The 26,524-nt window shown below is 41.0% G+C and overlaps 1 protein-coding gene across 1 annotated transcript; it reads right to left on the reverse strand.

The window, feature by feature from the left end:
• Positions 1-8,389: 8,389 nt before the first annotated feature.
• Positions 8,390-26,284, reverse strand: atad1b (ATPase family AAA domain containing 1b). The gene is made up of 10 exons (XM_080455166.1): positions 26,233-26,284; positions 23,398-23,586; positions 22,998-23,096; positions 22,592-22,712; positions 14,733-14,933; positions 13,606-13,712; positions 13,330-13,419; positions 13,160-13,210; positions 12,597-12,727; positions 8,390-11,848 (listed from the first exon to the last, which is right to left on the reverse strand). The coding sequence occupies exons 2-10, from the start codon at positions 23,575-23,577 to the stop codon at positions 11,725-11,727; spliced, it is 1,104 nt and encodes a 367-aa protein (XP_080311292.1). The 5' UTR covers positions 23,578-23,586; positions 26,233-26,284; the 3' UTR covers positions 8,390-11,724.
• Between the last annotated feature and the right edge of the window lie 240 nt (positions 26,285-26,524).

Here is a 26,524-nt window from a genome sequence, read left to right on the forward strand (position 1 = left end):
GGGAACCTGTGGTACACATTAGCCAGGCCGATGTTAATGGTGGCGAAACGGTCACGACAAACAGAAGCACACTTAGTGAGGAGGAGGTTCTGTACAGGAAGAACTTAAAGCAGGTGTTACCTGCTCTTATCAAGCTGACTGAAACTCAGCTGATTGGCCTCACCTAACTGGCCATTTGGAAATGGTAATCTGGGATAGGCTGAGTAGACCTTTGCCAAGACCTTTGCTCATAAATGACAAATAGGTTCAGCTGACGTTTTTCACTCTTAGGGGCCGTGCACTGCGGCTTTAATTCCCGGCTGAAAACGCTAAAGCGCTCGCCTAACCCATAAAACCGGAAAAGTATGTCATTTGAGATTTTATATCCATCTATATACACACATCTGAAAACTCTTAGGAGTAAGAACAGCGGTTCTCACTTTGTGCCACGCTGCAAGCTTGTACATCTGTTATTTTAACATTTTTGAAAAATCTTGTTTGAAAACACATCTCTTCTGGGGGAGGGTCCCTGGCGCACAACCTTTTCAGATGAGGGGTCCGCGGCCAAATGCATAATTTGGCGTCCTTGACAAGTTTGAGAACTACTGATGTAGAAGTTATTTGTAGAATGGGCTAAATGGGCTAAAAAACTCATAAAATGTAAAATATTTCAGCTCAAACTTCAAGCAGAGAAAAATGTCACGTGAACGTGCCAGTGCAAACTTAATAATGCTCAGCGCACCGCCAGGCTGCTGGTGTTTCCAAAAACACAAACAGATCCAGTGTGTCTGCACCGTTCTATTACAGCTTTATATTTATGGTTGTGTGGGTTTTATAATTTATTCTCTTATCTTTCATTCTTTGCACATTTTTATTGATTCCATTTACTGTGACTGTTCTTATCTGATGAATGATGAATATTAGCAATTGTTTTAAAGACTGGTTCTCAACCTTTTTCTGGATCAGGGCCCACTTGAAAAGCTTTCGCGGCCCACCCATCTGACCACTTAACACAGCAGCCGGTCAGATGGGTTGGGCCGCCTTCATTTTCAGGGCATGTTTAATTTGTGTTCCGGCTTGGATCAATGGAACTAACGTTTTACGTTCCTATTTATCGGTATCACAATAAACTCATTTTTCAAAGTTGTTTAAAAAAAGTTTTAATTTTTTATATCAATGTTATTTTATCATTAAAATATTATTTTTTTGCCAACTATTTGGGGGCCCACTTGCAATATCCTCACGGCCCGCCAGTGGGCCCCATACCACAGGTTGAGAACCACCGTTACAAGACATCACATTCTCCTAGAGGTCATGGGGTTCCCAAACCTTTCCATTGTCAACGGCCCAAAAATAGTCAGAGCATCTGCTCTGGCCCTGTTGCAAAATGCCTTAAAAATAAATCCAAAATAGCTCAAATTGTCGATCTACAAGCTCACAGGTCAACACTGCAACACATTGTGAACTTGTAGATAGGCTGGTTAAGTTATAAAAATAAAAAAGAATTGGCACAATCTTATGAATTGAAAAAATATTTTATTTTTCCTTTTTGATTTTTTTTGGGGCCCTTGCTGTGTACAGAGACTGACCTCCAACCCAAAAGTCACAGGCTCAATCCCCGTCGGTGTGTCTTGTCAAAGTGCTCTTAGCTTCTGTCTCAGGATAAATTAGGGCTGGGCGATATGACTTCAAATGACTTCAAATCAATATCACCACCATTGTACAACAAAGTATAATACAGGGTTAAGTGGTTAATCAGATAATCGATTTGGTAGATTATAAATCTATGGATTTTGATCTACGTATTTCCGGTTAATTGCCCAGCTCTAGGATAAGTGTCGGATGAACAGGAACACCTGCCTATTTAACTTGTTTGTTGACTAGAGTTCATGCTTACTCGGCTTATTCCGATCTCGCACACTCTGGATAAGAGCTTCTGCTAAATGTTTACATTGTAAATTGTAGAAATGAGTTGAACTCATGTCTGTCTTGACCGGGATCAAAGTTCTCTGTTCAAGAGTGACGTTTAGGAGAAACTAACCAAGTAGAGACTTTGCTTTGCCTAAAACCTTTTTAGAAATCATGATGTTTTTGTCAATGTGTTTTATAAACAAATGGACCACTTTTGTAATTTAAATGAAACCGTCTTACAGTTGATTGTAAGGCTAACAAGTAGCCTACCACTAAGTAAAAGTTTGTCTTGAAACCTGGTGCCTTGAATGTTTTACTCAATAAAAGCTTTGAAGAAAGAGTTGTATGCTATTTCATTTTCATAATTGAGCTGTGTAATGCCAAACTTACTTTACAACAATGTCTTGCACATCTAGGACATTGCAACATATCAGATATTGAGTTTAAGAATATACTGTACCATGAAGTCTTGTGGCCTTTTGAGTTGCTGGGTAATAAAATGCCTCCAGATATGAAAGCATAGAGAAAATCTGTAGTCAAGACAAACGGATGCACATTTGGTGAGGAGGAGGTTCTGTACAGAAAGGACTTACAGCAGGTGTTACCTGCTCTTATCAAGCTGAGTGAAACTCAGCCGATTGGCCTCGCCTAACTGGCAATTTGGAAATGGTAAACTGGGATAGGCTGAGTAGACCTTTGCCAATCAGCTGATCATAAATTACAAATAGGTTCAGCTGGCCATGCACTGGGGCTTTTATTCCCAGATATTAGTAGAGTATTGAGAACATGTATCGTGGAGAGAGAGCAGGGAGACAGTGTAGCAAAGTGGGTGCTACTGGGGGTACAGTATACTGGACACACCCAGTACAGTTCAGTCTTTAGAGCCCAGCCACACTGGACCTGCTGCTAGCCATGCTTCATGTTCAGTCTCTAGTGCTGTGCAGTGGTTCTCACACTTAAGTTTATTTCAAGGACCCCTATTTTGGTATGCATTAGGCCATGGACCCCCATAACTCTGCAAGTGTACACATGGAACCAAATGGACCCACTCGCAGAGTTACAGACCTGTGAGGGTCCATTTGGTTCCTAACTATCGATCATTTAGCAGGGGACCCCCTGGAACCCTTTCAAGGAGTCCTGGGGATCCCCAGACCCCGCCTTGAGAACTACTGATCTATTTCTGCACCTCCAGCTCCAGCTTTCTCTGTCAGTTTCTTCTGTGTTAGTCCAGGTCCAGCATGCTACTATATAGGAGAATGTGACCAAAATCTCCAACCACAGCAGAGTCCAAATCACAAACTCCATAATGGTCCCAGAATATGTGTATAAGAAAATCCAATCTTTATTTTCGTCTTTTATTTGGAGTGCTAAAGTCTCTAGGGTTCGCTTAGATGTATTGTACCTCCCTTTGAGGTTGGGTGAGCTCGGGGTTCCAAATATGAAATTGTATTATTGGGCAGCACAATTAAAATAATTAAAACAATGGTTTAGTGAACCATGTGCATGGGTCAGAATAGAAAATTACGATGTCACCGCTGGATTTAAACTATACCTTGTACTGGAATGAAAATTTGTATACTCCATTCTGTGAAAATATGGGATTCTGTTCATAAGTTTTGAACTGGAGAAGACCTCTATCACCCTATAGTCTACTTGCCAGCCCATAGAGCCCCATTGTGAACCCGGACATGTTGAGTACACCAAGGTTTTATGTTAGAAATGTTGAGTATGGGTCCCCAGCATGTAGAAACTGCCGGATGCTAACTTGGATATGTTGAGCAATTTTCAGAATTAGCGTAATTAGCTTTTATAAGCATAATCACCTATATGGACAATATTTCAGCAATAGTCCCGGGCCTTAGGGATATTTTCGCGCTAATCAGTCTTAAATGCACCAAATTTGGCCCAGATGTAGCCCAGGGCATGCTCTAATGATTTAGCTAGGGCGCCCGAGCGGGTGACCTTTGGGGTCGCCATAGCGGCCAAATCCAAAATGGCCGCCATGTAAAGCGGTTTTGGCTGTAACTTTTGCTACAAATACAAACTTGGTGTCTATTTCATGTTTTTTGACCATTGCAAACACATTGGAACGCTTATCATTACGATTGGGTGTGTCTGAAACCCTAATTTGCATATTTCCAAGATGGCGGCTATGTGAAAACGTTAACTTTTGACAGTTTTGGCAAACTTAAGGTCTTCCACGTTCGTCCCGAATAATTAAAAGACGCCTTTTCGCTTCGCTTTTTTGCTTTTTCGCTCCATGGAAGCTTGCATTGACTTTATAAGTATTTATATATGTATGAATATGTATATGTATATGTATTATTCGCATGAAAAAATCGCCTCCGGTGTGTAAGGAGCTTTAGTGTCTATTTTATGTTTTTTAAGCATTAGAAGCTCCGATTTTCTGATTGCATCCATCTAGAGCACTCTAATTTACTTATCAACAATAGCAACACTATCCCCAAAAAGGTATTCAACATTTTCACCCAGAACACTTTTAGGAACAACCTTAATAAGCAACCTTTGTATGTTACACATATAATGTATTTGAAAGATAGAACAATGGAGTGCAGCACATTCCTATTGATATAGATAGGAGTATTTGAAACAATCTTACAATTAATGCACAAAAACTCTGTACGTGCATACGTGGGCTGGGCGTATCAGTATAGTATAGGCATATATGGAGATCCAGTTGTCCAGAACCGCTGATCCAAACGATATGCCTCTCTCTGAAGACGGGGAGGGTGCCGCAACTGTGGCAATCTTCCTGCATTGTCCCGGTGCCTAAGAAAAGTCGCACCTTGTGACTACAGGCCAGTGGCTCTGACATCAAAGAGCATGAAGACCTTTGAGCGTCTGGTACTGAATCAACTGAGACCGATGGTGAGTGAATACCTCAACCCCCTTCAGTTTGCATACCAGGCGGACAATTTGATGATGCCATCATCTACATGCTAAACAGGGCATTCACACACCTTGACACCCTGGGCAACACAGTCAGAATCATGTGTTTTTACTTCAACACTATCCAGCCACAACTGCTTGCTGAGAAGCTTGCGTTGATGATGTGGACCACGGCTTGCTGGCATGGATCACAGACTACCTCTCGGGCAGACCGCAGTATGTGAGACTGCAGGGTTGTCAGTCGGAGGTGCTGGTGAACAACACGGCTGTCCCCAGGGCACAGTGCTGTCACCTTTCCTGTTCACCCCATACACATCTGACTTCCGATCAACTCCAAGACATGGCCCCTACAGAAGTTCTCAGATGACACTGCGGTGGTCAACTGCATCTCAGGTGACAACACTGTTGAGCACGATAGCATGGCGAAGGACTTTGTGGACTGGAGCGAGGCAAACCACCTCCGGCCCAATGCTAGCAAGACCAAGGATGATGGTGGTGGACTATGGCACGACCAAGAGGGTACCTCCGGTCCCCAGCACCATATGCTGAGGTGGTGGAGATTGTAGCCAACTACGAGTTTCTAGGAGTGCACCTGAACAGGTTGTTGGACTGGTCTGACATACTCTAATGTAGGAGCAGGCTGTTCTTCCTGAGAAGACTCCGATGTTTTGGCGTGTGCAACAGGATGCTGTAAATGGCTGGTGAGGAAGGTGGGCTCCGTCGTGGGGACCTCACTGGAGGGGGTGGCTAAGGTGCGTACAGTGAGGAGGCTGGACACCATCATGGCAAACACGTCCCTCTCCCTTCACAAGGATATAGTGGGGCATCCCGGGGTAGATTCACCCCGGGTGGAACTGTTTGAGATTTGGCATGTCTTTTGTGCAGGTAGCTATGAGGATTTACAACGAGACACACGTTGGTCGCTCTGCCAGGTCAACTGTCTATAAAGAATACATCACATGGATGCACCTGGGACGTATCATCAGTGTTGTAGCCTGTAGGGTGTTTCGGGTCTCGCAACATATACCCTCGCCCAGGTGACCCAGCCGGGGTTGATCAAGCCCCAACTTACGTCCCAGGACCCACGGTCAGTCCTATAGGGAAAGACAGGGACACTCAGTCCGCTTCTCCGGAACTACTCTGCAACTACTCTGCAACTACCCTCCACGTGCTCTGGCACGTGGAGGGACTAGGCTCTGTGGGTGGCCTCCTGGCCGGGCTCCTACTTCGTCTCACCAGGTCCAGGACCTGAGCACTGTACCAGATCCGCTGCACCAGATCTGCTGCAACACCCCGATCCAAACATTTCCTTCTGGCGTGATGGTTCCTTGGGCCGGTTTGCTTGAATGGCCCTCCTAAAGGCCTCACTGTGGGTTTGTTGGGCTCACGGAAGACACGGAAGACACAGGCTGGGGGCGCTAACCCATACTGCTCCCGGTCATATAACTTGGAATAAAAGATGTACCAAGGACTCTGACCTCTAATTACACTTAGATAGTTATTGTACTGATTGCACTGTGGACACTTTGTCACTTTTCTTTGCATTGCAGTGATTGTACTGGTTGCACGGTTTGACAGGACACTGTAACCTGGTGTTATTGTTATTTTTCTGCATAGTGCAGGATAGTTTGTACAGGTGTATACTTTTGTTCTTTAGTGATGGTGCATCTTATTGTTATGTCTTACCTTTGTATTGCTGTATACATTCCTTACTCTGTATCTGTAACTTTGTAACTCTGACTGCTGTGCTGCCTCTGGGTGACTGAAATTCCCCTGTGCGATCAATAAAGGTATCTATCTATCCATTGTGCTTATATGTTGTCATCTGGACCCCTCATTGTTGGTGAGGCATCCTCACATCCACATAATCAGGTGCTACTGTGAGATCCAGTGTTGCCTCCCAAGCTGCCCATGCACTCTTTTCCCATGGCCAAGGAAGGCTGATGTAGTATCACATCCTGCTAGCGCATGGAAGAGAGGAAAAGCCGGAGTTTGTTACACCTCATCATGTGGATGTGAGGAACATTGAGGTTCTACACAACAAACCTTGTTGTGTGGTGCGTGGAGGGGCGCCCCCCCCCCTCCACGCACTGCACTTCCATTTTTATTTGTATTGTTTAATATACTCTAGCCTACTGGCTTATTATCTGTATCAATAGGGATGTGCTCCACTCCATTTTTCTATTGTTTCAATAAAATTGTATGTGTAACATACATAGGTTGCTTTTTTTAGGTTGTTGATAGTGGTCATATTAGTAATAAACTAATTAGAGTGCTCTAGATAGATTTAATCATTAATCGGAGCATTCCAATGTGTTTCTAATGCTTAAAAAGAATCAACACCAAGTTTGCCAAAAGTGTCAAAGGTTAAGTTATAACTCGTTTTCACATAGCCACCATCTTGGAAATATGCATATTAGGGTTTCAGACACACCCAATCGTAATGATAAGCATTCCAATGTGTTTGCAATGGTCAAAAAACATGAAATAGACACCAAGTTTGTATTTGTAGCTCATCTGGTTCAAAAGTTACAGCCAAAACCGTTTTACATGGCGGCCATTTTGGATTTGGCCGCTATGGGGCGCCCTAGCTAAATCATTAGAGCATGCCCTGGGCTACATCTGGGCCAAATTTGGTGCATTTAAGACTGATTAGCGCGAAAATATCCCTAAGGCCCGGGACTATTGCTGAAATATTGTCCATATAGGTGATTATGCTAATAAAAGCTAATTATGCTAATTCTGAAAATTGCTCAACATATCCAAGTTAGCATCCGGCAGTTTCCACATGCTGGGGACCCATACTCAACATTTCTAACATAAAACCTTGGTGTACTCAACATGTCCGGGTTCACATTCTGGCAAGCGGACTACTATGCTCCCATTTGGGGGAAAAAACACATTACCTTTTATTTTCAATGGTAGTATATTTGAATTGGTGGACAAACGTATTTCAACTTTCACAAATTTATATAAAAAAAATATGTTGCTTTCTTTTAGACATTTTGATATATAACTCACAATGTTTTTGTTTTCTACAACTAAGAAGTTTTATTCAGTCCACACAGGATACACTTGACGAACCAGAACCCTCTACAATGGAGAGGATCCTGAGACAAACAGAAAAAACAGCGAAATTACTGTCTAAATTGTACCATGGTCTGATGGAGGCTTTTCCAGTTAATACTTTGTCTACAAAATGGGTGACAGATTTGAGAGAAGACATCAATGAGGAGTGGGTAAAGATATGGTCAAGCATACATTCTGAATCATATAATTGGAGACAAACTAGCAATTTAAGATCCTACATAGAACATATACAGTGAAATTGAACGCTATGCACCCTGAAATGTCCTTTTTGTGTTGATGTAATAGAGAAAAAAAGGGTCTTTCTTACATAGTTTATGGTCCTGCCATAGACTTGTCCCGTTTTGGGAGGATATATGTTCCTTTGTCATCAATGTGGCGACAGTTACCAAAGAAAATTGAGTAACCTTGCATTCATCGCTGCCAAAAAATGTATTGCTGTAAATTGGAAGCCCCCCCTTTCTGAGGAAAGGAAATGGATGAGTGCAAAACAAAAAACAAGTCATATCCACTGTTTATTATTTCCTCGACATCAGAAGAAAAAGCACATCAGCTTCAGTGTCAAACCAAGCCAAACAAATGACCAGATTATATCTAGTCCCAATATTTGTCAGAAATCAACAACAATGCAATATTACCATAATTTTATACATATTCACATAGAGATAAACAAAGTAAAAAAAGAAAAGAAAAAACCCTCTTCTTTCACCCCTTGTGACTCAATGAGCAGGGTACAGGTTCACCAAGGTTGAGGGTTTGATTCCCTCTGCAGGGCATGTAGGAAAAAAGTGAAAGCTGTTATGTTTCGACGCTGCGTGGGATTGGTTGAAAACGGATGGTCGCTTAATTGGACGAGTGCTCAAAACTTTACAAGTACTTTTTTTTTGTTTTTACTTCGTCGTACAACAGTGTCGCGCGCCCAAAATGGCCAACCTACAAGCTCACGTGAGCATGTAGGTTGACTATTTTCGATGCTCGACACCGCGGTACGACAAGGTATAAATCGGGCTTGATGCGCGCGGACACAACACACGGTTGTCCGTGAATTGTCAATCTGCATTCTACTGCATTGGTGAGTCAGTACTGTCCTCTGGTCACTCCACACTCTGCTGTAGAACAGTGGTTCTCAAAGTGGGGTTCGGGGACCCCCAGAGGTCATTGTGGGGGGTAACAGGGGGTCCCCAGCTAAATTTATTAATATGGCGTCACAATAATTTTAACCACTAACTATGTTATACTTTGGCTATTCAAAAATAGCAGATCTACAAGCTCATAGCGTGTCACTTTGTGCCGCGCTATGAGCTTGTAGATCTGCTATTTTTGAAAAATCATGAACATTTGTGCAAATCTTTGAATATATATATATATATTAAACATTCTCAACTAAAATCCTTGCTTCTGGAGGTCCCCGGCACAAAATATTTTTGGGATGGGGGTCCGCAGGCAATTACATATAATTTTGGGGGTCCTTGAGATGAAAAGGTTTGAGAACCACTGGTGTAGAAAACTAAGCTTGTTCAAGCTAAAACTACCTACAGCATTCACTGGCAGATCAATACTTAAGGCTCATTTGAACATTTTATTACTTGGAAAAAGAACAAAATGCACAGTGTACTCATGACACTACAAAAAAAAATCATCCTGAATAAAATATTTTTTTCTGGATTCAGGATTTGCATCATCCCATTGAATATTGTGCCGCTTCATCAAAGAACAAAGTAACATTAACACACTGTCCAACTCAACATCATTTACATGTGGAACAACTTAAATGGACATTTGCCATACTGAACAGAAATGTCAGGAAGGTTTATATATTCTGAAATATATGACATGTATTTCTTTACAGGGTTTCTTCGTCAAATCCCTTTACAACTGTGAAAATTGAGCTAAATGTGAATATTTATATTTACATGACAGTTTCTTCATATTCTAATTGTGTATGTTTTAGCTACATGGTGGTGGATGTTCTTATCCAGAAGGCCTTTACATGACAGTACAGGTACAGTGCCTTGCTCATGGGCACTTCTCTGTATGGACACAATTCACACTGGACGATATCGAACCGACGACTTTCAAGGTAGGGCTATGACGTCTTGCTCAAGGACACTTTAATATGCCTCCTACCTATATGGCCATGCGCTGGCTGTGAAGGGGAATCAAACCATTCATAATAATAAAAATGTATAATTAATAAGCATAATTCTTATTATGAAAACATTGTCCTTTGAGTGAAAAGGATCTATAGCCCGATTTATAGTTTGATGCGAGCTGGTGTCGCGCAACGTAAACAGGCGATCTGCAAGCTCCCGACGCGTTTGCGTCTCAACGTGTTGCGAGCTTGTATATCTGCTATTTTCGTCGGGCGACAAATGGACACGTAATTGTAGAACAAGAGGATGCCGTCCTTTCCTTATAACATCTGTGAGACACACACATATAAAAGTATAGAGAATAGGTCGTAAGCGCCCCTGTTCACATCAGCCTACTTTGCTGGAGGCCCTCGAAATCGCGAAAATGTGTGCAAATCTTTCAATATATATTATGAAAGCGAACATTTGTAACTCAAATCTGTGCTTCTGGGGGTCCCTGGAACAAAACATTTTGAGATAGGGGTCCGTGGCCAAATACATATCATTTTGGGGGTCCTTGACATGAAAAAGTTTGAGAATCACTGATGTAGCAACATAGGTTTTTTTTTGTAGAATCGGCCTCAGGCCTTAATGGGTCAAATAATTGCTTTTATGGGAGCAGCAATACTGGTGTGCAGATTTTTATTCTTTTCAACTAACTGTTTTGATCCAGAACCCAGCCTAGTAGGTCAGGGATGTAGGTGTTTTTTAGCAGTTTCTCAGCCGTTTCTGATCATGATTACTTCCCTCTCCTGTGTTGGACACGGACGCACTGTGTTGCTATGAACGGAAACGTCCCCTCTATACTTTTATCTGTATGGTCCGACCTTGTACAACAATGCAAAACAAATAATAGACATGGCATGTAACTATGTACAGTACATGTTGGTAAACTTAACAGCACTCAGGCTAACTAACTAACTAACAAAACTAACTAGCAGAGAATCGAACCAAAGTCTGCTCTGTGTGTGTGTGTGTGTGTGTGTGTGTGTGTGTGTGTGTGTCATCTGTGAAAAGTGAGTATTTTCTTCTGAGTGCATGTTTAAATGAATTACACATATGCATGCCGTGTGTGTGTGTGTGTGTGTGTGTGTGTGTGTGTGTGTGTGTTCATTGGGGACCGTGTGTGTTGATGTAGACTGCATATAATGTGTGTCTGTGTGTGTGTGTGTATACTGCAAATATGTACAGTATGCTGCATGTATGTACAGGATGTGTGCATTCTGTTTTATGTACAGTACTGTATATTTATTCTGTACGTATGTACAGTATGTGTGTGTGGTAGTTTTTTCCCCCCCTTCTCATTATTGTTCTGCACAGCAGTGGCTCTCAAAGTGGGGACCCCCCAGGGGTCCTTGGGGGGGGGGGGGGTTAATATAGTATCACAATAATTTTAACCACTATATTTTATACTTTGGCTATTAAAAAATAGCAGATATACAAGCTCATAGCGTGTCACAAAGTGAAAAATCTTGAAAATGTGTAGAATTTCTTTTTTTTTCCTTTTTGCACAAATCTTTGCTTTTGGGAGTCCCTGGCACAAAATATTTTTGAGATGGCAGTCCGCGGCCAAACACTTATCATTTTGGGGGTCCTTGACATGAAAAGGCTTGAGAACCACTGCTGTACAGTATATGTGTCTAGTGTGTGTGTGTGTGCGTGTGCGTGTGCGTGTGCGTGTGCGTGTGCGTGTGTGTGTGTGTGTTCAGTCCAGTGCGGCGTGCAGCAGGGCTCCCTGGCCCCCGGCTGCTTTGGACTTCCTCATCTTACTGATGGCCTTCTGCAGGTCTGACTGCTGGATGGGACGGATGATCATGTCTTCTGATTCACTGAGAGAGAAAGAGAGAGAGACAGACAGACAGACAGACAGACAGACAGACAGACAGACAGACAGACAGACAGACAGACAGACAGACAGACAGACAGACAGACAGACAGACAGACAGACAGACAGAGGGAGCCAGACAGAGAGAGGGAGCCAGACAGAGAGAGTTGGGGTTCGGATGAAGAGAAATATATTTAATACCAATTTAAAATATACTGTACATGCCATATAGTATACAGCAGAGGTCTTCAACAGGGGGCCCGTGACCCCTAGGGGGTCCTCAGAGTTACTACAGGGCGCCAATTTTTTTCTGGAATTTTTACATCAACCACTTCAACCAAGCATCCCTATTCTGAGAGCTTTAGCCAAAAATAGCAGATCTACAAGCACACAACGCCTCGCGCTGTGAGGCGTTGTGCGCTTGTAGATCGGCTATTTTCGGCAAAGTGGTTTGGTATAGGGGGGGAAAAAAGAGCAGACTAAGTACAGAGTGAAAGGTCAAGTTTATAAAGTATTGTTTAAGTGCGTGGTTAAATGTCTGGAAATACACAATCCAACATGATAGTGCTTTGAAGCTGCCTATGAAATCTATGAAAAAATAAATATTTTATTCAATATATAATGGGGGTCCCTGCTTTATCTCGCTCTCAGCCAAGGCGTCCTAGACCCCTGGTATACAGTGTGTGTGTGTGTGTGTGTGTGTTGCCAGTCATTTTGTGTGTGTTACGTGTGGTTTTGTGTGTGTGTGTTACCTGTCATTGTGTGTGTGCACAAAGTCTCGGACACACAGCAGTGCGGCGTCGCGACACGCCTCCCTGAGGTCACTTCCTGAAAAGCCCTCGGTTTCCTTGGCAACGTCGCCGAGGTCCACAGACAACTCCACCTGAAATACAATTGTGAATTCAGTCTCAAATTTGCATAAACGTCAGAACCTTTTTGTTATTGGAAAAAGGTTAAATATGGAGATGCATGGTTTCCATCTGACAGCGACGATATAATGTACTGTATATTGTCTTGGATTATTTGACCTGTGTTCTTTTACTTTTTGGTCACTAATAAACAGAAACCAGCACACATCCGGTGGCCAGATTTCTATGTTTACAATGAAACATTGTCCTTGCTTGTTTTTTGGAAACGGAGGAAGACAACGGTGCAAACAAGACCGATCGCCACACCAATAATCCTCAAGAGTGTGATTTGATTAAAAAGAAAACTTGGTTTGTGGACTAGGTATGAATGGGTCCGTTTAAAACATGGTTAAAGTGTATGGATGCTTCACCGTATAAACATATCGAGTTCAAAAGGTCACACTTACCCTTTCATTGTCCAGGATCAGCTTCAGGATCTGTTCTCTCTGCTTCAGACTCTGTAGGAACACACACACACAAACAGCTGAAACCTACAGGGGTGTGTGTGTGTGTGTGTGTGTGTGTGTGTGTGTGTGTGTGTGTGTGTGTGTGTGTGTGTGTGTGTGTGTGTGCTTACAGGCTGGTTTATGTGAAACCTAGTGGGCATTCTCCTCAGGATGGCAGCGTCTAAATCTTGAGGACGGTTAGTAGCTCCCATTATGATCACCTAGAGACAGACAGACAGACAGAGAGCGACCTTAATTGGTATTATGTTTCAGTTCTCCTGTCAGAATGAAATATTATATAGTAACAGATTAAGAGTGTGTGTGTGTGTGTGTGTGTGTGTGTGTGTGTGTGTGTGTGTGTGTGTGTGTGTGTGTGTGTGTGTGTGTGTGTGTGTGTGTGTGTGTACCTGACAGTTGTAGTCGGTGTCCAGTCCGTCCCAGAGACTCATAAACTGAGCTTTCATCATGGCTGTGGCCTCGTGGTCGTTACTGGAACGATTCCTCAGGAACGAATCTAAAAACACACACATTATCACTCTAGCAATGAGTTCTTAAGACGGCAGAGCTCTAGTAGAGCAACTACACAAGCAACATGGAATAAAGCTAAGTAAAATCTCATGACTAGGTATTATCGTTCTAAAACCAAACCAATGTTCTTGCGGTTCTACATACAGCCAACCAGTTGAAGAAATCACATATTAAGGCTTTAACCTTTGCATTTATGAAATAAATATCCGAGACCATTAGGGCACTGGTTCTCAAACTTTTTCGTGCCACAGACCCACAAATTGATATGCATTTGGCCGCGGACCCCCCATATGAAAATGTGCCAGGGACCCCCCAGAAGAGAAGACTTTTGTTAAAAGAAAGTTCTAAATTATTCAAAATGTTCAAACACTTTCAAGTTCTTTTTTTTTTTAAATAGCAGATGAAGCTCGTAGATCTTGTAGATCTGCTATTTTTGAATAGCCAACGTATAAACGGATAAAGTGATTAAAATGATTGTGATGCTACATTAACTACTTTTGCTGGAGACCGCCTGGTTTTTGGAGTTTTTGCCTTTGCTCTATAGCTCATACATTGTACTGTATGTATTTCATTCTAATCTGGGAACCCGTTATTAAAAAAAAGAAAAAACAGCGCCCTCTGCTGTTTAGTAGCGCAGCTCTGAATCTAGATTCATTTCATTCTGACTATCTGGCTTTTTCCCCTGTATTTTATTTGTACACTTAACTGTTTTTGTTTTTAGTTTTTTTAAAGAAAAGCCTTGTGTGGACTATTATACATTATTATTATTTATAAGTGTTGAGAATGTGTATGCATGCTAAAACACGTAAGCAATGCACCTGGTTTGTCCAATGTAATTGTGATATCCATGTCAATGTAATTTATTAAATCAAATAAAATGACTGTGTGTGTGCACACACGTGTGTGTGTGTGTGTGTGTGTGTGTGTGTGTGTGTATGTGTGTGTGTGTGTGTGTGTGTGTGTGTGTGTGTGTGTGTGTGTGTGTGTGTGCACGTGTGTTAACTACCAATCTCGTCTATGAAGATGATGGAGGGCTGCAGTTTGACAGCTAGCGTGAACACAGCGGCAGCCAGCTTCTGGGATTCGCCGTACCACTTGTCCGTCAACGTGGACGGCTGCAGGTTGATGAAGCGAAACCCCGCCTCCTTGGCCGTCGCCTTGGCGATGAGCGTCTTACCGCAGCCGGGGGGGCCGTACAGCAACACACCTGTTACCAGGACAACAACGTTTAGAGACTTTGTACTGTACGGTCAAGTTTAGAAAAATAAATGACTACATTTATTTCCTGTCCCACAAGTTCAAAGCTGCACTATGTAACTTTCCTCTTCTACCCTGGATTTGAACCCGGTATCCTGCGCAAGTGCTGACACTTTTACCATCGAGCTAATAGAGCCTGCCTGCTTGCTCAGAGGATAAATTGAATCTAGACCAACATGTCAAAATTTTAGTCAGATCCTGTGTCTAGGTGAGACATGACCTTTGACACGATCCAAATGTCTTAATAGAAGAACAGGGAGACAAAATACAACCACCCCAATTGTTTAAGTTATATTGTATTATCATATTCTACCATACAAATCAGACAAAATTACATTTTATTCATTAAACAAAGTTACATAGGGCCGCTTTAACCATTTGAACCCTAGCATCCCTATTCTTTTTTATAATGATTTATTTATTGACAATGTACAACGTACACATCATTATCACATTTCTTCTTCTTTTTTTTTTTTGTAAACAAGACATAATAAAAAATACAAAAAAGAAAGAAAAAGACACAATACACAAAAACAAAACAGAAATAAGACAAAAATACAAAAACAGTCCTCCCATGCCCTCCCCCCACCCCTTTCCCAGAATGGTACACTACTCAACACTCAACATTCTCTTATTTTCCTTTTTTTTTTTTTTTTTTCACAACACCTTTCAGACAGTATCAAATATCATAAAGCAAACAAAAAATAATAATAAAAACCAGAGGAGATAGAAAAATCAGCTGTTAGGAGATAGTGATGGAAGAACTTCAAAGAAATTACCCCAGATTTTCTGATATATTGCAGGTTTTCTTCTTACATTATACAATATCTTTTCTGGTGTGCAATAGGATGAGAGTTCATTTAACCAGTGTCTCTGTGAAGGTGAATTTTCGGATTTCCAATTCACTAGGATGACTTTCTTCGCGGCTGTACTGGCGAGCGACACGAAATATTTTTTATTAAAATTTATATTGAGCGGATTGACGTCCCCCAGTAACCATATTCTTGGGTCATGTGGAATGTCAGATTCCACGATCTCCGAGACACTGGACAAGATGAACTTCCAATAATCATCTAAGTGTGGGCAGCTCCACAACATATGAACCAAATTACCTTCTGGTACTTTACATCTTTGGCACAGAGGGGAAATATTCCCATCCATCTTGTGCAATCTGAGTGGGGTAAAGTAAGTTCTATGAAAAATGTTAAATTGCATCTGTCTATGTTTTGTTGAAATCAACACTCTCTGGGACCTCTCTAAAATGTTTTGCCAATCCACATCATCATAAGTGCATCCCAAGTCTGTCTCCCATTTATGTTTAAAAGTCATTGCATTATAAATTGGCAGATTTTTGTTTATAATACTATAAATGGAGGATGTTAGACCTTTGGTGGAGGTAACAAGTGTACTAGCCATGTGATCCTCCAAAGGGGATTTATTAGGGATATTTGGAAAGTCTGTAGATTTTTCTCGAATCCAATGTCTAATTTGGAGATATTTAAATAGGTCATGTCTGGGCAGGTTAAATTTGGACGACAATTGTTGAAAGTTTGACAATATATCGTTTTTGTATAGATCCCCCACAGTTCTGATTCCATTATTGACCCATCTCTTCAATGTACCATCAGCTATGGGGTATGGAATATTAGGGTTTTCCCATAAAGGTGTCAATCTCATCAGAGATGTATCTTTACCTAATAATTTATGGGACTCCTGCCATGCTTCAAAAGCGCTCAATATTATAGGATTCTTTGTAATTTTGGAGAGGGTTTTCTTTGAGCCCAAAAAGGGAACGATCTTCAGAGGGGTTAGACCAAGCTCTACCTGTTCTATATGCAGCCACCTGACCTCACCAACCTCAGGGTGTAACCATGTCCATAAAGGGCGGAACTGCGAAGCCAAATAGTAATATCTAAAATTAGGGAGATTTAGGCCTCCCTTATTATAGGGGGCTTGGAGTGTGCTTAATTTGACACGTGGAGTTTTGTTCTGCCACAAAAAGGAGGAAATGGGTTTGTTGAGATCACTAAAAAATCCTTTGGAAACAGACAATGGGATGCACTGAAACAGATAGATAAATTTTGGCAACACATTCATCTTAATCGTATTCACTCGACCAATTAGGGACAAAGGCAAGTCAGTCCATCTTTGAACATCGATCTTAACTCTCTCCAATAGTCTTAAATAATTGTCTTTAAAAACCTTATCACGCTCTTTTCTAATATTTATACCCAGATACTTGAAACCACTAGGACACGTTTTAAGTGGATCAATAAGTTCTCTGACATTTGTATCCTGTGCATTTAAAGGAAGAACCTCACTCTTAGTTAGATTTATTTTATAACCCGAAGCTGCGCTATACTCCTGTAAACACTGGAACAGTGGAGGGACTGAATCGGCCAAATCAGTCAAGTAAATCAATACATCATCAGCATACATGGACAGTTTATGTTCAGTTGTACCAAATTTAACACCAGAAATAGCTTCATTAGCTCTAATTGCAAGGGCAAACGGTTCAATGGCGATCGTAAACAACATGGGAGAGACGCAGCAACCCTGTCTAACTCCTCTAGAGAGCAAGAAGGGGTCCGACAGATGTCCATTGGTAAGAATTTGAGCCCTTGGCGCATTGAAAAAGGTCTTAATATATTTTATCATTTTTTCTCCAAAGTTCATTCCCTCAAGAGTCTGAAACAGGAAGCTAGGTTCAATTCTATCAAAACATTTTTCCGCATCCATTGATATTATTAATGTGGGCTCCTTTGTCCTTTGAGCAGCATCTATTATATGGAACAAGCGGCGAACATTATCTGACCCTTGCCTCCCCTTGACAAATCCTGTTTGGTCAGGATGGATTATTTTTGGCAAGACCAGTTCCAATCTGGTTGCGACCATTTTAGAGATTATCTTGTAGTCTGCATTTAAAAGACTTAGGGGTCTGTAGGAGCCACATTTTTGTCTATCTTTGTCAGGTTTGGGTAATAATGTTATAGTTGCCAATTCCAGAGTTGGTGGGAGGGCTTGACTGTCCAGTGCTTCCTTAATCATATTTGTCAATGGGGGTAATAATTTATCTGAAAATGATTTAAAATATTCAATTGAACAACCGTCTGGTCCAGGGGCTTTATTATTTTGCAGAGAGTTAATGGCCAGGAGAACCTCCTCCTCAGTTACATCAGCATCTAGCCATTCTTTATCCTCAGGATTGATCTGAGGAAGAGGTACGCCCTCCAGGAAACGCTCTGCAGCAGCATTAATGGTGCCATGATCAGATTTATATAATGTTTCGTAAAAGAGTTTAAATTCAGCATTAATCTCTGTTGAACCAGTCAGAACACTGCCCTCTTCGTTAACAATGGAGTGAATAATCCTGTCTGCATCCTCCTTTTTAATTTGCCATGCTAGAAGCTTACTTGTTTTATTTCCATATTCATAATAGTGATAGTTGGTCCTAGCCAAAGCAGCCTCCGCCTTATTAGTGCACAAATTATTGTATTGAATCCGTTTTGAGGTCAAAGTATTAAAAACGTCCACTCTATTAGTTTGAGAATGTTGCTGTTCCAGCATTTTAATTTCTACGTCCAATTTTAATAAGGCTTCTCTCTTTTCCCTTGATTTATGAGCACTGTAAGACAGAATACAACCCCTCATATAAGCCTTCAACGATTCCCATACATTGGCATGAGAAGCCGAGTTCAAATTAGCCTCAAGAAAGTGATCAATTTGAGTGTTCATAGAGGAGATAAAATCCGGATCTTTTAACATGAATGATTTAAATCTCCATCGAAACGAGGAGGGCCGTACAGACTCCATTTTCCAAATCAGCTTTACTGGGTTATGATCAGATAATGCAGCTGGTAAATAAGCACAGCTCGTTACCCTTGTAATTATATTTTGTGGCGCTAAAAACATGTCAATTCTGCTATAGGATTTATGTGTATTAGAATAAAAGCTGAAGTCCTTACCATTGGGGTTAAGTGTACGCCAAATGTCACACAGTCCTAAGTCCTTCATACCATGGTTCAACACTGAGGCTGCTCTGGATGGTGTGAGTGTCTTTGGTTGAGAACGGTCAGCTGTCGGGGATAAAACCAGGTTGAAGTCACCTCCGACAAGGCACTGGCCCTCGACTGCTGCTAGTTTCAAGAGAAGGTCACTAAAAAATGATGGATCATCATGATTGGGACCATATATGTTTACTAATGTTACCCTGTTTGAGTTCAAAACACAATCTAAGAGCAAGAATCTGCCATTCCTATCCTTTTTTACTGAGTTCAATTTGAACATTATGTTTTTGTTTACAAGTATGGCAACTCCACGTGCACTAGTAGTATAGGAGGAAAAAAAGACGTGGCCGATCCAGTCCCTTCTTAGCTTCATATGCTCCAGATCAGTAAGGTGAGTTTCCTGAATGAAGGCAACACCTGTGGATAATTTCTTTAAATAAGTAATTATTTTCTTCCTCTTGATTGGAGAGTTAATTCCCTTTACATTCCAGGAGACAAAATTTAGTTCACTAGTCATTTAAATTAGTATGGAGCATATTATGATATTAAATTCCCAGCCAGGAGCACAGCGCAACAGGATTCCAATACTGTAAAGTGAGCTATGAGTCAGGTATTGTGTCATGAATAAGGAGCTGTAGCTATTAAAATACAATAGAGAGCCCAAGTAGTGACCATTCAAATCCCCAGGAGCCCATGAAATATCCCCAAGAAAACAGAAAAACAGAAAAACAAACATTAGATGGGCTACTCTTACCTAGTGTAAGGTTGCCCTCACAGTTACTATTCATCTCTCTAAATACCAACCTCAATACAGAACAAAAATAAAAAGATTTGAAATAAAGTAGTGAAATAAAGTAGTGAATTGAAGCCTCCATCCTGCAGCTCTGAGAGAAGAAAAGAAATCCCATTATTTTGTTTTTTTTTGGAAAAAGTCATATCCACACCTCGCCTGACGATGGCGCCAATTAACCACAAAAAAAAACAGGTCAATTCTGACACTGCAGTCTAGCAACATCCCCGTGTAGCCTGTAGACATTCTTAGCATTCCAATCCCGCCCCCTCTCTCTGCTCCCTGCTAAATCTACACAAAGCACATCAGAAGTCAAAATAGTCCCCAAAATAATTTAACTTAGCAAAAATAAAAAATATGTAGAAGTATGCATATACTTTATAGCCTAACCGTTATGTGCAACAGCAAAATACAATTATATAAATTAAAGGAGTGAGGAGTATGGGCAAGATGGTAGGCCAAGCATATTTAAACAAAATAATAAGTCTAGACACCCCAGTTATTTTTTAAAAAACTTATCAATTCTAAAATCAAATATTATACTATAAGAAAAAGTAGTCCAAATGGGTTTCTACTATGTTAATTCAATAACTGGAGTGCCTATAAGGATGTCAGGTTTGATGTAGATGGAGGCATCATCACTAATAACGTCATTCGTAGTAAATCACAACATCGGTCAAAATTATTCCCCCCCTCCCCAACAAAACAAAAACTACAGATCAACATTTGAAGACATCTGATATTTGAAAAGTTAAATTCGAGCCAGAGTTCAATAAAAGAAACATCAAATTCACCATGTTAGGGAGCTTTTGTAACAGAAAAAAAAAGGCAAAACAAATAACCTAGCGGTGGAGCAATCTTGAACAGACCATCAACCTGCTAATATATATATATATATTCTAAAGTTATATAGTTCTGCAAGTTGTTAGATCAAAAAATAAAAATAAAAATAAACAATAAATCAGGTAGAGCCAGTATATAAAGATGAAAAAAAAAGGAGAGAATGCAGAAGTGGTGATCCGAAATATAAACAAAAAATAGTCCTTGTAAAATCCAATTGTAACAAGGGAGATCCCCCTCTACGTGTAATGTAAGTCAACTAAAAAAAGTCAAACATATCTATATCAGGGAAAAGACATTGTAAAGGTAGTTATATGACTTACTCCCACTCCTTTTTCAGGAAGAATAGTTCCGTGGCTGTCCTGCCATAATGTCCGCTAGGTTTAACCTGTTGAAAAATGATCCTAATAAAAAAAAGTTTTAATCCAAGGTCTTCAAGAAGTCCTCCACTTCTTCTGGTGTGTTGAACCATTTCACAGCTCCACCGTGGGCGACACGCAATTTTGCTGGATGATGTAGGCGATAGTCAGTGATGTTTTTATCCAACAGCAGCTGTTTTACCGCTTTGTAGGCATTCTTTTTGCGTCGCGTCTCGGCGCTGCAGTCAGGGTGGAGATATATTCTTCTTTTGTCGAGGAAGACTTCTTTCATCTCTCTGGATCGGTGGAGCATCTTTTCTCTGTGCTTGAAGTTGAGGATTCTTGCTATCAGTGGCCTGGTCTTGTTCTCAATGGGTTTACCGAGGCGATGGCAGCGTTCAACGATAAACGGGGTTTCAAAGACGATAGGGTTGAGGACCTGTGGTATAATGCGTTCTAGGAATGCAGTAGCATCCCGACCTTCAGCATTTTCTGGTATATTAAATAAAACCACGTTATTTCGTCTACTCCTGTCCTCATAATCATTCAATTTGCCTTCCGCGTCTCCCAACTGCTTCTCAGCCTTTTCGAGTCGGAGAAGAACGTCCGCCATGTTGTCTTCATTAGCAGACACGCGTACTTCCATTGCTCCAACTTGGTCTGATAAAGTTGATAGAGAGTTCTCAATCGCCTTGAGAGCCGATTGAATGTTGGATGTTTTGGCATCAATCTGTTTAGACAAATCATCTTTGCACTCACGTATCGCTTTCAACACCGTCTCTAACGTTAGGGGTCCACCTCCGACCGCCATTGTTTGGCACGATGTGGCGTCGTTAGAATCCTCCGACAAAGTAGCCTTTTTGCTTCTGAGGTTGTAAGTTTCCATGCACCGACCGACGAAATAATCCAACTATTGTTCTGTTAGTTGAGGTTTTTTAAACAAATGATAACATTTTGAAGTAACTGTGAGGCAAACCGTCGGAGCTCACATGTGCATGACCGTTCTCGTCAACAGCCAAACCGGAACCCTAGCATCCCTATTCTGACATGAACATCAGCAAATATTGCCGATTTACTAGACCTGCTATTTTCTGCATAAATATTTAGTGTAGAGGGAAAACCACAGGGGGCCTACAATAGACCCCTGGGGGACTCCTGTCAACGTATGGTAAAACAGTGGATATTAAACCCTAGTCATGATGACCCACCAGTGTCTCCTATGTTGGTCTGAATAAATTAATCATGTTTATCTGGCTGTCTCATAGTCTGTCTGTGTCTATGTCAGTCTGTCTTTCTAGGTCTCTATCTCTGTCAATCTCTCTCTGGGCTGTCTCTAGGCTTGTCAGTTGTCACATTATTATATTAGCGTCAAATTGCAATCGCAAGAATTTTGCATAATCGTTTCCATGTTGACAAATGTTCATATAGTTAACTTTTTTTAAAAGTAGTGGAAATAGCCGATCTAGAAGCTCACAACGCATCGGGATGCGATGCGTTGTGAGCTTGTAGATCGGCTATTTCCACTATAAATGTATAAAGTAGAAAGTTATTAAATTAAATATTCCAGTCATTCCTTTGTATATTTACAGACAGAGAGAATATAGTGTCTTACCTTTGGGAGGTTGTAGCAGCTTGGACCCTTCAAACAGGTGTCTCTTCTGAACAGGAAGGATGACCGTGTCTTTCAGCTCCGTTATGACCTCGTCAAGACCAGCGATGTCACGCCACGTTATCTACATGGCAGAGAGAACAGTTACCTCATGTGCATGTGTATGTGTGTGTGTGTGTGTGTGTGTGTGTGTGTGTGTCAGAGAGTTGACCGCTCACCTGCTCTCCTTTCTACAAACACACACTAATTCATACATCACACGACAGAGTCGCTTGCTGACAATAACGGATCTTCAAGCTTACATGTCGCAGTGGGATGGAGTATATATGTTTGGTAAATATCGTTCAACAATCAGGTGTGGGTGTGTGTGTGTGTGTGTGTGTGTGTGTGTGTGTGTGTGTGTGTGTACCTGCATACTGAGAGGATCCACCAGATGAGCGGCGATGCTCATCTCGTATTCTGACAGTTTCACATTCTGAACACCGATCTGACGCATCAACTTCTCAGCCTGATGGATGGACAGACAGACAGACACAGAGAGAAAGAGAAGTTAGAGAATCAATCATTATGTCCAGACAGAGTAACACTTTAGTCTAGTGGTTCCCAAACGTTTTAGCTCAAGGCCCAAAAAAGAAATGTGTCTCCCCAGTCCCCTAACTTGTGAAAACTGCTGATCTACAAGCTCACGACACGTCGGCGTCACATCTCGATGTGTTGTGAGCTTCTACATCAGCTACTTTCACTATTTCATTCATTTATTTATTTTTTAAATAGTAATAAAAAAGGGAGCCACACACGGCTCCATTTACCTGTTTCTGAGCTTCCATCTTCTGCTTCCTGGTGGGATCGATGGCGTCCACCATCCATTTGATGGTGAAATAGGTGACGGCTCCGAATATGGTCAGACGGAAGAGCAGGCCGATGACCTCGTTGCGGCCCAGGGGGCGCGCAATGTTGTCTGCAGGAATCTCCTTAAAGCTCAACACCATCTTTACCTCCTAGCAGGAAAACAGGAATTAGTAAACATTAGGAATTAGTCTATTCATTCATTTGAGATACTGAAAGGAAACACAAAATCAAATCTAATGATTGTAAATTCCTGGTGGGGTCGATGGCGACAAAATGACGTATAGACAAAACTGTCTTTGTTTTGTAAACCGAGATGCCCCTCGTAAAACTAGTAAACCGAGATGCCCCTTGGCAAACTAGGAAGAAGGGGAATCAGTGGGAACGAATCCGTGGAAGGTGTATATTTGGGTTGTAAAGCCAGCCACCTGGGATCTGTATTGATGCTTCTTGTCTTGGTAGATGGGTTGTAAAGCCAGCTACCGGTGGTTTGTATCGCTGCTTCGTCTCCTAGAGGTGGTTGATGTCGCTGAGTATCGCCGATGGATTCTGAACTAACCTGGGGATTCCTTTCCCTTTTATGTCGTTGGCTGCGGTGCTGGTGTGATTACGGTGATGTCAGTCATATCCATATATGGAGCAAGTGATGTCAGTCATGCCCAAAGATAGGGTCTATGTTCTCTATGATGTCAGTCTTGGATGTTTCGGTTATCTCCATATATGGGTCTCCAGGAGGGGGTCTCTGATGTCAGAGCTGGGTACGTCAAGTTATCTCCATATATAGAAGTCTAGGAGCAAGTCTGACGTCAGACTTGGGTAGGTCAGTTGTCTCCATATATGGGGATGTCCATATATGGGAAGGTTGGGATTGAATAGGTAATTTAAGGTCAGGATTGAATAGGTCATGTATCTCCCTATATGGGGTTTCGGGCATTTATGGCTAAAGCTCTGAAACGTTCTTTACAGTAGGATAGGATTTATCTCGAAACAAGACTTTGAAAAACGTATCTATCTCCAGCCGGTTAGACTACTACTATGTGGCTCTCAGGTCTGACCAAAGAGGTTCTTACTAGAACTAAGAAAGAAGAACACCTTACACCAACTCTCTGATCTCTGCACTGGCTGCCAATGAGTCATAGAATTCCTTTTTAAATATTGGGTGGATCGTCTTTATGGCTGCAAGCAACTTATTCTACTGAATACTTTGAATAATCGGACCGTTATCAATTACCATCAGAACAGTCAATTCAACATCAGATCATTAAATCACCATCAGTATATTCAATCACTATCACAGCATTATATCAATCAAAATCAGAGGGTGGGTGAGCCATCTAAAACCCAACTATATCATCCCAGGATCATCAGATATTAAAAGTCTGTGAGTCCAACTCTCTTAAAAATGAAGGCCATCCATAGCATGAAGTGGCAGTGAAAAAACATGGCTTTAGTTTTCGACTATAAACATCAGGGTCTTCATCGTAAACTCAGAAGACATTTTTTGACTGCCACTTCAAACCACAGACTTCCTTTTGAAAAGAGTTGGACAGTCAGTAACTGCCTTTTATTATTTCATATTCATTAATCATCGAAAACCTGATTTATTTGTTCAAGAGCACTTTTACTATTCTTCACAATCATCCCACAAGTGAAGCACCCTACTTTTTCTTGTTCCATCATCCCTTGACTGATCTTTGACTCAACAAATGGCAGATATACAAGCGTACATCACGTGACACCACCGTGTGAGCTTGTAGATCTGCTATTCACCATCACGCATAGGGATGCCAGGTTGAAAGAGGTTTAACATGAACAAATAATGACAGACAGTATTGTACCTGTGAAACCTTTCACTCTCAACCGAAACATTGATTGTAAAATGTTCCAGAGATTGTCTATCATCATCAGTAGTTGAAAGGACATAAAAAAGAAACCCAAACTTCCCTAGCAACACAGTCAGTGCTTTCTCTTTCTATCTGAGCCACTGTTATGACTGTATATGCAAATATATTCTCACAATACTCCTGTATATCTTAGATTTATTTCTGACCCTCACAGGATATATAATATACTTTCTCCTACATATAATTAGTCTAAAAGGTAAAGTAGTCTGGCTCATGTTTGTTATATGCAGTGGCAGAAGAAGTACTCACATGTTTTACTTAAGTAAAAGTAACAATGCCACGATATAAAAATACTTACAAGTAAAAGGCCTGTGTTCAAAATGCTACTTGTGCAAAAGTAAATATTGGCATCAAAACATACTTAAAGTACCAAAAGTAAAAGTACTAAAATGTTTGAAAATAGCATATCCTATGTATAAAATAGGGCTAAAGTGGTTAATGTATGTTTTATATAATAATCTAAATCTACAAAGTAACAAATAACTAAAGCTGTCAAATAATTGTAGTAGAGTAAAAGTACAATATTTGCCTCTGAGATGTAGTGGAGTAGAAGTAAAAGTACTGAAAACTGGTAATACTCCACTAAAGTAAAAATACATCAAAACTGTACTTGAGTACAGTACTTGAGTAAATGTACATAGTTCCACCACTGGTTATATGTATTAATTATTATATTATATATGTTCCCCTAAGGCGATAGCTTGACCTTCCAACTAGCATTCACACCGGCTGTTTCCCTCTCTAACACTCCATTACAGGACTGATCGGACCAGATCGGTGTTACATAGCATGTTATTAATACACCACTATGTCCTGGTGATAAATAGGATTAAACTATACGGTGTAAAGTATGTAAACGGACATTATTTGCCGGTTGATCAGTCAGACACTCACCTCGTCGCTTCTGGATCACTTCCGTGTTCAGGGTCTTCTTCGTTTGGTGTGGGTTGTGGGGGAAAAAAACCGTTACCCCGGAGTGGATGGAACCACCTGCTGCCCCCTAGTGTTTAGGAATTCATGATTTAATATCATATCATATCATATCATATCATATCATATCATATCATATCATATCATATCATATCATATTCAAATCATATTCAAATCATATCATATCATATCATATTCAAATCATATCATATCATATCATATCATATCATATCATATCATATCATATCACATAACA

This window comes from Gymnoscopelus braueri (assembly GCF_963280865.1).
Source record: "Gymnoscopelus braueri genome assembly, chromosome: 17".
In the NCBI taxonomy this organism is placed as follows: domain Eukaryota; kingdom Metazoa; phylum Chordata; class Actinopteri; order Myctophiformes; family Myctophidae; genus Gymnoscopelus; species Gymnoscopelus braueri.

What these genes read in the sequence shown, in the direction of transcription:
- atad1b (XM_080455166.1), bottom strand. Translation starts at nt 23,577, where the DNA reads ATGGTGTTGAGCTTTAAGGAGATTCCTGCAGACAACATTGCGCGCCCC. An exon ending in GCTGCTACAACCTCCCAAAG is followed by an intron (nt 14,934 to 22,591) that starts GTAAGACACTAT and finishes TCCTGGTAACAG; the next exon opens with GTGTGTTGCTGTACGGCCCC. An exon ending in GGTTTCACATAAACCAGCCT is followed by an intron (nt 13,211 to 13,329) that starts GTAAGCACACAC and finishes GTGTTCCTACAG; the next exon opens with AGTCTGAAGCAGAGAGAACA.